The sequence below is a fragment of the Antechinus flavipes genome, chromosome 2, assembly GCF_016432865.1.
Source record: "Antechinus flavipes isolate AdamAnt ecotype Samford, QLD, Australia chromosome 2, AdamAnt_v2, whole genome shotgun sequence".
Classification (NCBI taxonomy): Eukaryota; Metazoa; Chordata; class Mammalia; order Dasyuromorphia; family Dasyuridae; genus Antechinus; species Antechinus flavipes.
The window spans coordinates 530,475,769-530,489,601 of record NC_067399.1 but is presented as its reverse complement, the minus strand read 5'-3'; the positions used below and the strand labels follow the sequence as shown (position 1 = coordinate 530,489,601).

The following is a 13,833-nucleotide window of genomic DNA, read 5'->3' as shown; positions in this document are numbered from 1 at the left end:
ATGCTGAATTAAGTTGTAAAAACCCAGGGCTGATTTATGGTCTCGGTCTGCCTTAATTAACATTGATTCCAGGGGAATAGTAAATGGGAATGGCCTTCACAATTGAGGTTGAACAATGAACTCTCTGGGTGTTGTCCAATTTGTAACATGATTTACATGGAAGCAAGCCCTTCCTTTCCTGGGGTTATCCCTTTTTTCATCTGGTGTTCGGGACAGGTTATATATAATCCATAGATAGGAGCATTTTCTGTCAAATAGTTTTGCTGATTTAGAGCAAGGCCACGCAGTGGTCACTATTAATAAAGGAGGAAAAAAAAACCTAATTTGAGGCTTTGCAGGGATTCCAGGTTTTTGTGATGCGTCATCGCTTGTCCAACCTGTGGCATTTTTACGAAGTGGCCATAAAGAAAGTCAGATTAAATGCACAGGATATATACATTTAATCAACAGCCATTGGAGTCTGTAGTGCTGGAGGAGTAATAAAAGCCCCTGTGAATGCAAATTTATTGCCAAAGAATCTGAGCGGTGGTGGAGTGAATGTCTGTTGAGCGGTACTACCTGACACGGGACACCAAAAAACTTTCCAAAGTGAGTTATTTAAAGTGTAAGGTTTGGCTTGTAAAGCTGCCAGCTGCTTGGTTTCAAGAGTTGAAACATTTCCAAAACATTGGATGAGGCACTTTATATGTGCACGAGAGTAAATACTCAGGTTTTACTGCCAATTTAAATGTGCTCAGTTTACAATAATGAGCTTGTATAGGCATTACCTTGTTTATAGAAAGTGGAACAGGAAGAAACGGACATTAACCATTACCAGTAGCAAGTTCCCTTTACCTTCTACCCCAATACGATGCCAAGCAATGTTCCTTCAGTTTGGGGGTCTGTGGCCCAACCAACATGGGGGTGTGCCTGGCTTAAATGTCACTGCAGATGCCGGAAGCCTTTGGCTGGTCTGCTCAAGGACAGAGCAGCAGAAAGACCCAGATTCTGCACAAGCAAAGGAAATGTTGGGACCTATAATGAAGTGGGGGAGAGGGGAAAGGAAAGAATCTAAGAGATAATAGGATCTGAGGACACTGGACATTTTGGAGAAGATTTTAGCAAAGTAAGGCATTTTGGCAGTGGAACATTTATGAAATACAATTTTAAAATAGACTTTTTGAATAAGCTGTAGATGCAAGCAATAAATTCTGATCCATTTGTCTTACATGACTTTTCTAGGACTTAACTTTGCAAAGGGACTTTTGAACTTCTGTCTGTTTAGTTCAGTCAGTTCTGTGCAAGTGCACAGTGCACAGTGCACAGTGCAAGTACATTAGCACTGCTGTACTTGTGGAATGCAGATACTAGAGGAGACAGATTGGTGCAGTTTCAAGGACACAGAGAGAGGAAGACAGATTTGTATAGATCCCAGAACCAGAACAGGCCTGGGAGAGATGCTCCAGAAAAGATACAAATACATAAAGAGCAGAAACAGAAATGGACATTTGAAGAATAAAAAAGACAGATAGGAGCAGGAGCAGAAGCAGATAGACAAATAAACGAGGAAATATAGACAGAGAGAGAGATCCCTTATAAATGATTTTAAAAAGTGACTAAATACATCGATCTCAAATTCTTGGATTCTTTTTCACTTAAGTTTTTTTTTTTTTTTTTAAAGTAACTTGATGAGAAAGGGACAAATAAGATCACCATTCGCCCTGGACTCAGGGAGGCATTCTCCCTTTTGTGTTATTTCTTTTTGTTTGGAATGTAGGAATTGATCAAATCAGATTATATGAAAAATATAACTATAGTACAATTCCTTGAGTTCATACTCATATTTCACATTCTTTTTTGTTGTTCTTACTCTTCACTGCCATCCCCATTCCCCAACCCCTGCCTTTTTAAAAAAAAAAAATCTTTCGTTTATGGTTTGGCAGTGTTTATATCATGTTTGAAAAATTAATGCTTTTTAGTAGAGGGGGAAAGGATATTTAACTATTTAATATTGTATATACAACCAACCAGTTGACTGGATTTTTCACTCTTCAATCTGTGTGTGTGTGTGTGTGTGTGTGTGTGTGTGTGTGTGTGTGTGTGTGTAAAATAACCCTAGACTTTTTCTCTTACTTCTTCCTCTTTCTTTTTTTCCCTGCCCCCCAATTTTGGGGAGGTTATTGTCTTAACATTTTTATAGCACTATATATAGCTTTTTTTTTTCAGGTTCAAATCTTTTTGATGAAGGAAATTAACTTTAATTCATTAAAATTATTCGACATAATTTCCCCTTTCTACAGCGTTCTTTATCTTTGTTAATTTATTCTTTTCATACTTTATCCTCAGTGTCTTCTTTGTCCAAACTTCTTTTTTTCCTCCCTTTCAAATCTGAGATCAATTTGCAGTCCGTTTTTTATATTCAATTTTTTGCCCTTTTAATTCTATTTCTTTCTTCCTCTAATTCTCCACTTCCTTCCACTTTCTATTTTCCTTCCTTCTTCTTTTACCTCATTATATTTTGAAATTTTCCTAATGTCATGTTTTCATGGGATTTTATTATAATTCTCTGTTCTAAAGTATTAATCTAGTCTTCCCTTAAGACAAATCCTGAGGCAAATAGCAAGATACTAGAGAGTTGGGTGTGGGGCTACAATTCCACTTCAGGCTATGGTTATTTTGTATTTTATGAAAAGAACATCTCATGATGACAGCACTTCTGCCACACATCCCTGCCTATTCTCTGCTTTCCATTTGTCTGTCATAGCCTTCCATGACTAAGGAAGTTCTTATGTTTCTATCCTTCTCAGGAAGCATGCTACTCAGTCATCATCCATTCCTTCCTTCCTTCTTAACAGAGACTCTTTTCTATCTAACCTGGTATTATGGAAAAACAAAACAAAACAAACAAACCAAAAAAAAAAAAAAACCTGTGCAAATACTCATAAACATCTCATGGCCAGAGGACTTGGTTTATGGGCTAACTATTTTATAATTTGCTTATAATAGAATCATGGACCTTTACAATCCTAGGGCAGAGAGAGGAAACTTAAAAGGTCATTTGGTCTATTGTTCAGTCTTTATACAAGAGGAAACAAATCACCTCAGACAAATCAAGATGCCATCTTTTTTCTTTTTAAAGGTTAATGGGATGGATATGACAAAGTCCCTGTTTAAATTAGGAAGTTTGGTGAATAAATTTTACCAAAGAATAGGGAGTTGGCTATTGCCAATTGCTGATTAAAACACTCTAAGCAACCTGACTATAGGATATTAGCTTTTCCATGAAGGTAACTGATAGAGTACAAGAAACGTCTAACTATTGGCTAAGGGAATCAACCATTTTATCCTTTGGCCTACAAAAGGCTAGTCTTCTCCCAACAATGTTATATTTTTACAAGTTACCTTTCATGCAGGTGTTAGCTTTTCACTTCCCCTTCTCAGAATAGATTTCTTCCTTTAGGGCTCAGTTCAGGTTGTTTTATTCTCTGAAATCTTCTCTAACTCTTCCAGAAGGAGGAAGTAACTCAGTTTGTTTCTAAGATAGTGTTTAAACACCTGCACACACACACACACACACACACACACACACACACACACAAACACAATGTAGGGAGAAAGGTAGGGAGGATCTAGGGAGAGGGTTATTAGAGCTCCTTTCTTAGTTCTTCATTTAACTTAGCAATATTTGAAGCAACAGATTAAAAAAAAAGAAACATTCATCTCTAACATATCCTTGTATACTCCTGACAACTAGTTTAATTTTTTTCCCTGTGTATTCCTGGTAACTAATACTGCCCAGTACAAATAGCAATAATAATAATTTTGTTGTTCATTTGTTTGTCATGTCCAACTCTTCTTGACCCCATTTGGGGTTTTTCTTGGTAAATATACTAGAATGGTTTGCCATTTTGCTCATTTTAAAGATGAGAAAACTGAGGCAGATTAAGTGACTTGCCCATGGTCACACAGCTAGTAAGTATCTCAGGACAGAGTTCAAGTCAGGGGAATATGAGTCTTCCTGACACTAGGCCAAGCCCTCTATCTAATGTACTGTCTAGTCTTACTGTCCCGATAATAATAATAATAATAATAATAATAATAATAGCTAACACTTGTATAGAACTTCTATGTGCCAGACATTGTGCTAAACCCTTTGTAATTATTATCTCGTTTGATCCTCAAAACAACTTGGGAGGTAAGTCCTAATAATATTTGTTAAGTTGAATTAAAAGTTCATGTTTATTTCATTCTTTGTATTATTTTCAACCATCAACAAATTTAGTAGGTTAGTGCTCTGTTTTGTAAAATTCAACAGCTGTATTTTTTTTAACCTGTTTCCTCTAGTTTTTGAGAAAAGCCAAGTTGAGAATTCTCTTTTTAGAAAGTAAGATAGCCTGTTGAAATATGATAGGAAACCAATTTTTTTTTTTCCGCACAGGATTTGGATACTTTTGAGATTGTTCAGAGAAGCTGAGATGTTTCAAATGTTGTGGAAATATTTGCTCAGCAGCATGCCAAAAAAATTAGATGTCAGTACAGATTTGGTAAATGTTATCTTTAAGGGAGCTAGTCAATGGCACAGCCAAAAATATCAAAATATTTCAGAAAGCTTTAGATTGCCAGTGAATAGAATAAAGATTTGGTCAAATGTTCTTGTTAAAAATCTATGGGGATTCTCCATGATTTAAACTTCTTTGGTTTTTTATTTGCATATTTTTTGCATATTTGCATATTTTTTTGCAGATATTTGATTTGCATGTGTGGAAGATTCATTCACTGATATAAAAAGCAGCCATAGGATTGTTCTGTAGTATGTAGAGATGCCTGGGCTTCAGAAATGGAAAGTGATCCTACACATAACCTATATATGTCAGAGGCAGAATCTGAAAACAGTCTTTTGAAACCTAGAAATCATTCACAGACCAAAAATATTGGTCTGGCTTATTGCTGTCTGAAGGTATGAGGTCTGAACAAGCCTATTCAGAAATCCTTGAAATTTAATCTCTCCAGAGTGAAATTGATCCATTTATCACCATTCTTTGGATATGATTCTTCAACGAATTTTAAATATAATTACCAAATCTTTCATTTGATTTGAATTGTTGTTCAGTCAGTTTCAGTTATGTCCAATTCTTTGTGACCATTTGGGGTTCTCTTGGCAAAGACCCTAAAATGGTTTGCTATTTCTTTTTCAGTTCATTTTACAGATGAGAAACTGACAAAAATGTTAAGTGGCTTACCTACATCTGAGGCTAAATTTGAACTCATGAAGATAACTTTTCCTGCTTCCATTCCCAATACTCTATCCACAGCAGATTGTATGAAGAGTTTGCCATGGAGACATTAAACAATTTCATCAGCTGTTCTCTCTTTGCATCCCTCCCCACTCCCAATTTATTATTTGCCTCCATTTTATAGATGAAAAAAGTCATATTTGCTTAAAATAAAATAAAAACCAAAGGGTTAAAGCATCCTCAAGTTCCTTTAGCTCATCCTGAAAGGTGGCTCTTATTCTCCATTTCCTCTGAAAAGTCACCAAGTAGTCACAGATCCTTGTAAGGCCATTGTTTTCAGTCCCCCTTCTCACCCTGGGGGCTTTTCCTAGATGCTCTTCTGTTTGTCGATGACTTCCTAAAATATGACACCAGAAATAAACACAATACTGGAAATGCTGCATGAACAAAGAAGAATGTAGGGGGGCCGTTACCTTGTTCCTCTGGTACAAAGGTAACTCTGTTGGCATTTGTAAGATCACCTTGCTTTCCTCTCCATTACTACACATTCAGGACTTTTGTGCCTTTTCACCTACTTAGCATCAAGATTGCTAGAGCCCACTCTAATGGGCTGGTGAGAGCTGATTGTTAAATTTTTAGTGTCAGCATTTACACCTCAAAAATCATGTTACAAATCAAGACTTGATTTATTGTTTTATTGATTGGCTAGCTTTAAGAAAGTGTTAATAATGTAGATTAACAGTATGTGTCTACTTACATTTCCCCCCCCCCCCCCCCACATCCTATCCTAGCCAGGTTGATAAATATTTACTCCACTCATAACAAATGAACTTGTTTTTATATATTGTATCTCTCAATTTTAATCTGAATTCCTTGAGAACATGAACTGTCTTGCTTTTAAATTTGTATTGCTAGTGTTTAGCACAGCATTTGACACTCAGAAACTACTTAAATACTCTGCCCTTTCCCCCTTCCTTTCTCTGTTCCCTTTCCTCCTTCCTTCCCATGATTTAAAAGTGTTTGTGTTTTAATCTAGACATTTGATTTGCATGTGTGCAAGAAGTTCCAGTGTGGAAGATTCATTCACTGATATAAAAAGCATCCACAGGATTGTTCTGTAGTATATAGAGTTGCCTGGGCTTCAGAGATATGAAGTGATCCTAGACAACCTATATATGTCAGAGGCATATTTCTTCATTCTTCTTCCTTCTTTCCCTCCATCTCTCTCCCTCCCTCTCTTCTTTCTCTCCTTCTTCCCTCCCTCCTTCCTTCCTTCCTTCTTTCCTTCCTTCCTTCCTTCCTTCCTTCCTTCCTTCCTTCCTTCCTTCCTTCCTTCCTTCCTTCCTTCCCTCTTTCTTTCTCTCCTTCCTTCTCTTTCTTCCCTTCCTTTTTTCCTTTTTTTTTTTCTTTTTTCTTTTGGTTGTCATAGTGGAGTTTTTAGGCCACTAAAAACTCCAGGTAATTTTTAATATAAACCACTCTGTAGCCACACCCTGTATTATCCTACCTTCCACTTAACAAGCTTAGAATTGGTTCCCTTTTGTTCAAGGTCACTGCAATTATGATCTGCTAGTAAATCTTCAGAAATTCTCTTCTACTTCCCCAACATAACAACATGCCCTGGATCCCAGATCCCAACTCATCTTTTCTTGGCAGTTGACATCTGTAACAGCTGCAGGCTGGCTCTGTGTTCCTTGGTATTGGCCAATAAATAAGAACCTCACCTGTGAGGATTTTGATTTTAGTGGAAAGAAATCATTTTTCAGTATATAAATTAACTTGCTTGGCTAACTACATTGATCAGATTTACTGAATAATTAATTACTAAAGAACAATATTATTCAATAGACTACTGTGTCCCCAAGAATATACACAAAGATTTTTTTTTAAGTCAAATGGGTATGCTTACTATCCAACAATTTGCTCTTCTTTTTAAACATTAAAAAAAAGTTCAGTAGTATTTTATTTTCCAAATACATATAAACATAGTTTTCAACATTCATTTTGTAATATTTTATGTTCCAGATTTTTCTCCTTCCCTCTTACCTCTTCCCTCCTCAAAACACCAAGCAATCTAAGTTAAATACGTACAATTCTTTTAAATATATTTTCATATTTGTTATTTTGTACAAGAAAAATCAGACCAGAAAGAAAAAAACCATGAGAAAGACAAGAAACAAAAAAAGTGAAAATACCATGCTTCCATCCACTTTCAAAATTTGCCCTTCTTATGTCTCAAGTTGTCTTCCAGAAAACCAGACTTCATTCCCTATCTTCACTTAAAAAAAAAAAAAAAAAAAAAAAAGCAAACAAAAAAATTTTTTTTCAGTGAACAAGAATCTACCTTCTCTTCCTCTCAGTTCCCTTGCCCCATTAAAAGAAAAGAAAAACAAAATTCTTTTAACAAATGTGATCCCCCTATGTCTTTTCTTCTCTATGTCAAATATCTTCAGTTCCTTCATTAATGAGCCGTCCTCTTAATACATGATCTAAAGTCCCTTTTCCATCTTGGTTGTGATTCTGGTTTGGTTTTCCTTCTTCTCTTTCTCTTTCTCCTCCTCCTTTCTTCCCATCTTTTCAAGTTTCTTTTCTTTTCTTCCTTTAAAAAAATTTTTTTTGGTTTATTTTTTCCTAAATTTTTTTTTTTTTTTTAAAGAATAATCCACTTCTCCCCGATAGGCTAAAGAGGAAATTCCTCCAGAAATTGTTCCTTTTGCTCCTTCACTGCCTCTAGTAGGGCAAAAAATTTACCTTAAAATCTTTGAGGGAACACAAACCTAGCAGTCTCTTCAGGTCACTACTTTTGCCCTCCATAGTCACTGAAACTAAAACCCTCAGCTCTTTCTTTAAAATTTTTTCTTCTAACTCTTAACAACCAAGTGTTTTGACACAAAGCTTCAAAATGAACTTTCTTGCCTTTCTTTCTCACCTGGCACCAGGTGCTTGCTACATATTCACGTATATTTCATCTGCTATTAGTATATTCCTGCCATTTTCCTGTTGCAAACAGCTACCCTCAGCTATTAACTTTGGAGTCCTCTAAAGAAATAAGATTAACAACCACATCTCTTCTGTCCTTTAAAAGGCTGCTCAGATATTACCTTTCTTTCTTTCCTTGTTATTTATCTTCTATGAACTCTCAAGTTTTGAGTTTTATGACATCTTTATACACACACACACACACACACACACACACACACACATATATTCTCTTGTCTGCTCCTTCACCATGAGATTTTCATTATTATCTGTATACCTATCTATAACATTTCTTCTTCTTCTTCTTCTTCTTCTTCTTCTTCTTCTTCTTCTTCTTCTTCTTCTTCTTCTTCTTCTTCTTCTTCTTCTTCTCCTTCTTCTCCTCCTCCTCCTCTCCTCCTCCTCCTCCTCCTCCTCCTCCTCTTCCTCCTCCTACTTCTCCTCTTCCTCCTCTTCCTCCTCCTTCTCTCTCTTCTCTCTCTCTCTCTCTCTCTCTCTCTCTCTCTCTCTCTCTCTCTCTCTGTCCTCTCTCTCTTCCTCCCTCCCTCCCTCCCTCCCTCCCTCCCTCTGTCAAACTAAAGCATAAGATTGCTTTACTTGTTGGGTTCTCTCAGTTTGGTGAAGCGTTTATCCAGATGACTGAAGAAATTCCTTCTAACTCATAGATTCTTCTTCTCTTCTCTTCTCTTCTCTTCTCTTCTCTTCTCTTCTTCTCTTCTCTTCTCTTCTCTTCTCTTCTCTTCTCTTCTCTTCTCTTCTCTTCTCTTCTCTTCTCTTCTCTTCTCTTCTCTTCTCTTCTCTTCTTTTCTCTCTCTCTCTCTCTCTCTCTCTTTCTCTCTCTCTATTTCTCTCTCTCTCTCTCTCTCCTCTCTCAAACTAAAGCACAAGATTGCTTTACTTGTTGGGTTCTCTCAGTTTGGTGAAGGGTTTATCCAGATGACTCAAGAAATTCCTTCTAACTCATAGATAGTCATTGATTCTATGACATATGCCATTGTACAATAACAACCATATTAATAGAAGTTTCATAAATATTAAAAAAAATTTTGTCCTTCTAGATTTTCATTAACAATGAATGGCAGAACTCAGAAAGTGGGCGTGTATTTCCAGTCTACAATCCAGCCACTGGGGAACAGTTGTGTGAAGTTCAAGAAGCAGATAAGGTAATGACCTTGCTGAAAGAATACTTCCTGTTAGATAAGTAGTTGGGGGGGGGGGGAGGGGAAATAGAGGAAAGCATGTTCCCAAGAATAGTATTTGCCACCTTAGAATACACTGTGGATTGGTAAGCTAAAATTATCTGCAATAGAGCAATTTGCCTTCTAAATCCTGGCTTTTATCATCCCAAGGACCAGAGCTAGGGAGCCAGAGAGAGGGAGGGAGCTAAGAGAAGATTCCTGTGTAAGGAAAAAGAGGCAATGCTTAAAGTTTATAGAGTTAAAAGCTTTCTAGAATTAAAAATACGAACCAATATCTATTTATACATTACCGGTTTATAAATACTGGTCTAACCTCTGGATTGTACCTTTGTTAGCAGTCAGTATATTTCTGAGGAAACTAAGATTATTCTTCCTTAATGTAGGGTATTATGTCATAAAAAGGAATTTCAATGCAATTGTCTCTTTCTCTCTGACAGGCTGACATAGACAAAGCTGTGAGAGCTGCACGCCTGGCTTTTTCTCTTGGCTCAGTGTGGAGGCGAATGGATGCTTCAGAGAGAGGGCGTCTCCTGGACAAGCTAGCAGATTTGGTGGAAAGAGACAGGGCAGTTCTTTCAGTAAGGAGCCTAAGAATATCCCACTTAATTTTATATTGAAATACACTAGGGAGATTTCTATACTCACATTTCCCTGAAAGTTTTTCTGTCTTTTCAAAAATCTAATAAGGAACTGGAGGCTTTAGACAAAAGGCAATGAACGTTAGGTGATCATGGGGAAAGAAAGGTGCTTCCCTGAGGTAAATGAGACTGTATGAAATTATATGATAAAGGAGGAATCAGATGAGCAATTCTCTTCTCAGTTGTAAGGTATCAAATTATAATTTCATATCCTCAAGGAGAATCAAGAGAATTTTACAAGCTTTATAAAGACAACAAAAACATTATAATCAATTCCTTAATAGGTAGTGAATTTCTCATTACTAGAGGTAATCTAATAGAGTTTGGATGGATACTTGCCAAATTTGCCATAGATGAAACTTATGATTTGGGCAGGGATTGGATTACATCACCTCTGATGTCCTTTCCAACTCTAAGATTCTATAATTGTTTTACTACCTTTGTGTCATGAGAAGGGAGCCACTTTGTTCTGTGATTGACTGGAATGGCCTTGAAGATAGATAGTCAATCATAACTAACTGGGGACTCTTCATAGAGACAGATGAATTTATAAGATCACTCATTGCTTCCTTTTGATATTGACTTTCTTCTGTCATCAAAGGAAAGAAAATTTCTTAATTCCTCATTCTGCTCACTTGACTGCTCATCATTTCATATCAGTCTTCCAATGCTTCTCTTTATTCCTCATAGTCATCATTTCTTTCTTTCTTTCTTTTTTTAAAATAGCTTTTTATTTACAAGTTATATGTATGGGTAATTTTACAGCATTGACAATTGCCAAACCTTTTGTTCCAATTTTTTCCCCTCCTTCCCACCACCCCCTCCCCTAGATGGCAGGGTGACCAGTAGATGTTAAATATATTAAAGCATAAATTAGATACACAACAAGTATACATGACCAAACCGTTATTTTGCTGTACAAAAAGAATCGACTCTGAGATATTGTACAATTAGCCTATGAAGGAAATCCAAAATGCAGGCAAGCAAAAATATAGGGATTGGGAATTCAATGTAATGGTTCTTAGTCATCTCCCAGAGTTCTTTCGCTGGGTGTAGCTGGTTCAGTTCATTACTGCTCCATTGGAACTGATTTGGTTCATCTCATTGCTGAAGATGGCCAGGTCCATCAGAATTGATCATCATATAGTATTGTTGTTGAAGTATATAATGATCTCCTGGTCCTGCTCGTTTCACTCAACATCAGTTCGTGTAACTCTCTCCAGAGAGCCATCATTTCTTACAGCACAATAATATTCTAAGATTCTCCAGATATAGTTCAGTCCATCAATTATCCCCAGTTTATTTATTTATTTATTTATTTATTTATTTATTTATTTATTTATTTTAAATAACTTTTTATTGATAGAACCCATGCCAGGGTAATTTTTTACAGCATTATCCCTTGCATTCACTTCTGTTCCGATTTTTCCCCTCCCTCCCTCCACCCCCTCCCCCAGATGGCAAGCAGTCCTTTACATGTTAAATAGGTTACAGTATATCCTAGATATAATATATGTGTGCAGAACCGAACAGTTCTCTTGTTTGCACAGGGGGAATTGAATTCAGAAGGTATAAATAACCCGGGAAGAAAAACAAAAATGCAAGCAGTTTATATTCATTTCCCAGTGTTCTTTCTTTGGGTGTAGCTGCTTCTGTCCATCTTTGATCAATTGAAACTGAATTAGCTCTCTTTATCGAAGCGATCCACTTCCATCAGAATACATCCTCATATAGTATCGTTGTTGAGGTATATAATGATCTCCTGGTTCTGCTCATTTCACTTAGCATCAGTTCATGTAAGTCTCACCAGTCCTCTCTGTATTCAATCCACTGGTCATTCCTTACAGAACAATAATATTCCATAATGTTCATATACCACACTTTACTCAACCATTCTCCAATTGATGGGCATCTTTTCATTTTCCAGCTTCTAGGCACTGCAAACAGGACTGCCATAAACATTTTGGCACATACAGGTCCCTTTCCCTTCTTTAGTATTTCTTTGGGGTATAAGCCCAGTAGAAACACTGCTGGATCAAAGGGTATGCACAGTGTGATAACTTATCGAGCATAGTTCCAAATTGCTCTCCAGAATGGCTGGGTGTGTTCACAATTCCAATTATCCCCAGTTTAGAACATCCTCCAAATATACTGACTAAAGTGAACACATGGCACACACATACATATGTATACACACACACACACACACACACACACACACTCACACACAGAGATGCATATTACTTCTTCCATTTCATTCTCTAAGTCTATTCCCACACAAATTGCTTTCTAGGCATGTCTTCCCCACCCTGTATTTATAGATGATTCTTTGAACCCAAGTGCAAATTTTATATTTATTTGTATTAATGTTCATCTAGCTAGCTTCAGCCTATTAATGTAGCTTGTCAAGTTTATTTCAGATCCTATTTTGGTAAAGTCAAAGATATAAAATGTAACATGATCTGGAGAAGGAAATGGTAAACCACTAAATTATCTTTGCCAAGAAAACCCCCAAAACGGGTCATAAAGAGTCAGACATGATTGAAAATGACTGAACAAAAATAGTGTTGAGAAGATTGTGAGGGTAAATTATTCACTCAGGACCAGAATTTCTCTTTGTTCAGGACTATTAGCTTTTCATACCCACATTATTAGCATTTCTCATGCCTCAATCTTCAAGAACCTCTCTGGGATCTTCCCATTCCATAAAAGTAAAAGGTAGATCTTTTATAGATTGGCTAATTGGCATTAGATTAATTACACATGGGATAAGTTTGTATCCAAGGTTATACTTGATTACTACAGTTAGATTATTTTGTTTAGAATTGTAATGTCATTTCTCACCTAACTCATGTCCTTCCTTTTTTCAAATCCCTGAAAAAAGGATTTGGAACCTCACCTATATCATCCTTACTTGTGTATTAGAGGCTTTGGAAATAATATAAGAGAGATAGAAAGTCTTTGGTTTTCTGCAAAAGTAGATCTTATAGGCATTGAATTCCAATAGATTATCATTGACTTTTCTGACCTTGAGCAATGGTAAGGTCCAAGGCTTTACTACATAGACACAATGTAGAGTGTCATGCAAGCTTAGCTGTTATACAGTGAATCTGCATGTCATCAGTAGATACTTCACAAATTCCATGTAATTGCTGGCTCTACACTTAACTATGTGGATCTTAGTTATTAGCATGCTAATTCTTAGAGAATGTTAAACTCATCCCAAGGGCTACATAAAGAAGTACTAATAAGCCAGTAGGATGGGTTCTCCTGATCCTTGTAATTCTTGTGAGCTAACATATGCAGAGCTAAGTAATGTGATATTTAAAATGAATACCATCTTGTCCACATTGTAAATGAATAAATTACTGTGTCAGTAATCACATTTTTCATTCTAATGAGAGAATGTGAAGACAGAGCACATTTTCATTACATCTTGATCAGCACTAAAATAATTTTCTCAATAGTGCATGCTATAAAAATATCTTCCAGAAGAAATTATGTATGTGCAGATGTTTTATGCTATTTACTACCTGTGTGTCAAGTTGATATGCTTTGCTTATTATTAAGTTTGGACTTGTTATCCCACCTTTCTTCTCTGAAAACCTTCATTTAAAAAATTCTGTCTTTTGTTGTATGTTTAACCAGCTTGCAGCTATTTACATGGGATAGTCACTTTAATTTGTTTATATGACTCTTTTTGTTCATCAAACTAAGGATTAGAATTACTAAAAAGATTGTTGGCAATAGGATGGTGCACAGAAGGGAACAAGTCCTTTGATTGTTAATGTATGTGTTTCCCTA

The 13,833-nt window shown here is 36.3% G+C and overlaps 1 protein-coding gene across 1 annotated transcript in view; it reads left to right on the top strand.

The window, feature by feature from the left end:
* The window catches only part of ALDH1A2 (aldehyde dehydrogenase 1 family member A2), a 116,612-nt gene that overhangs the window by 31,933 nt on the left and 70,846 nt on the right, over window positions 1–13,833 (top strand). Inside the window, exons 3-4 of the mRNA XM_051980728.1 lie at window positions 9,251–9,355; window positions 9,829–9,969. Coding sequence (XP_051836688.1) covers window positions 9,251–9,355; window positions 9,829–9,969 — 246 coding nt within the window. The remainder of the gene's footprint in view (window positions 1–9,250; window positions 9,356–9,828; window positions 9,970–13,833) is intronic.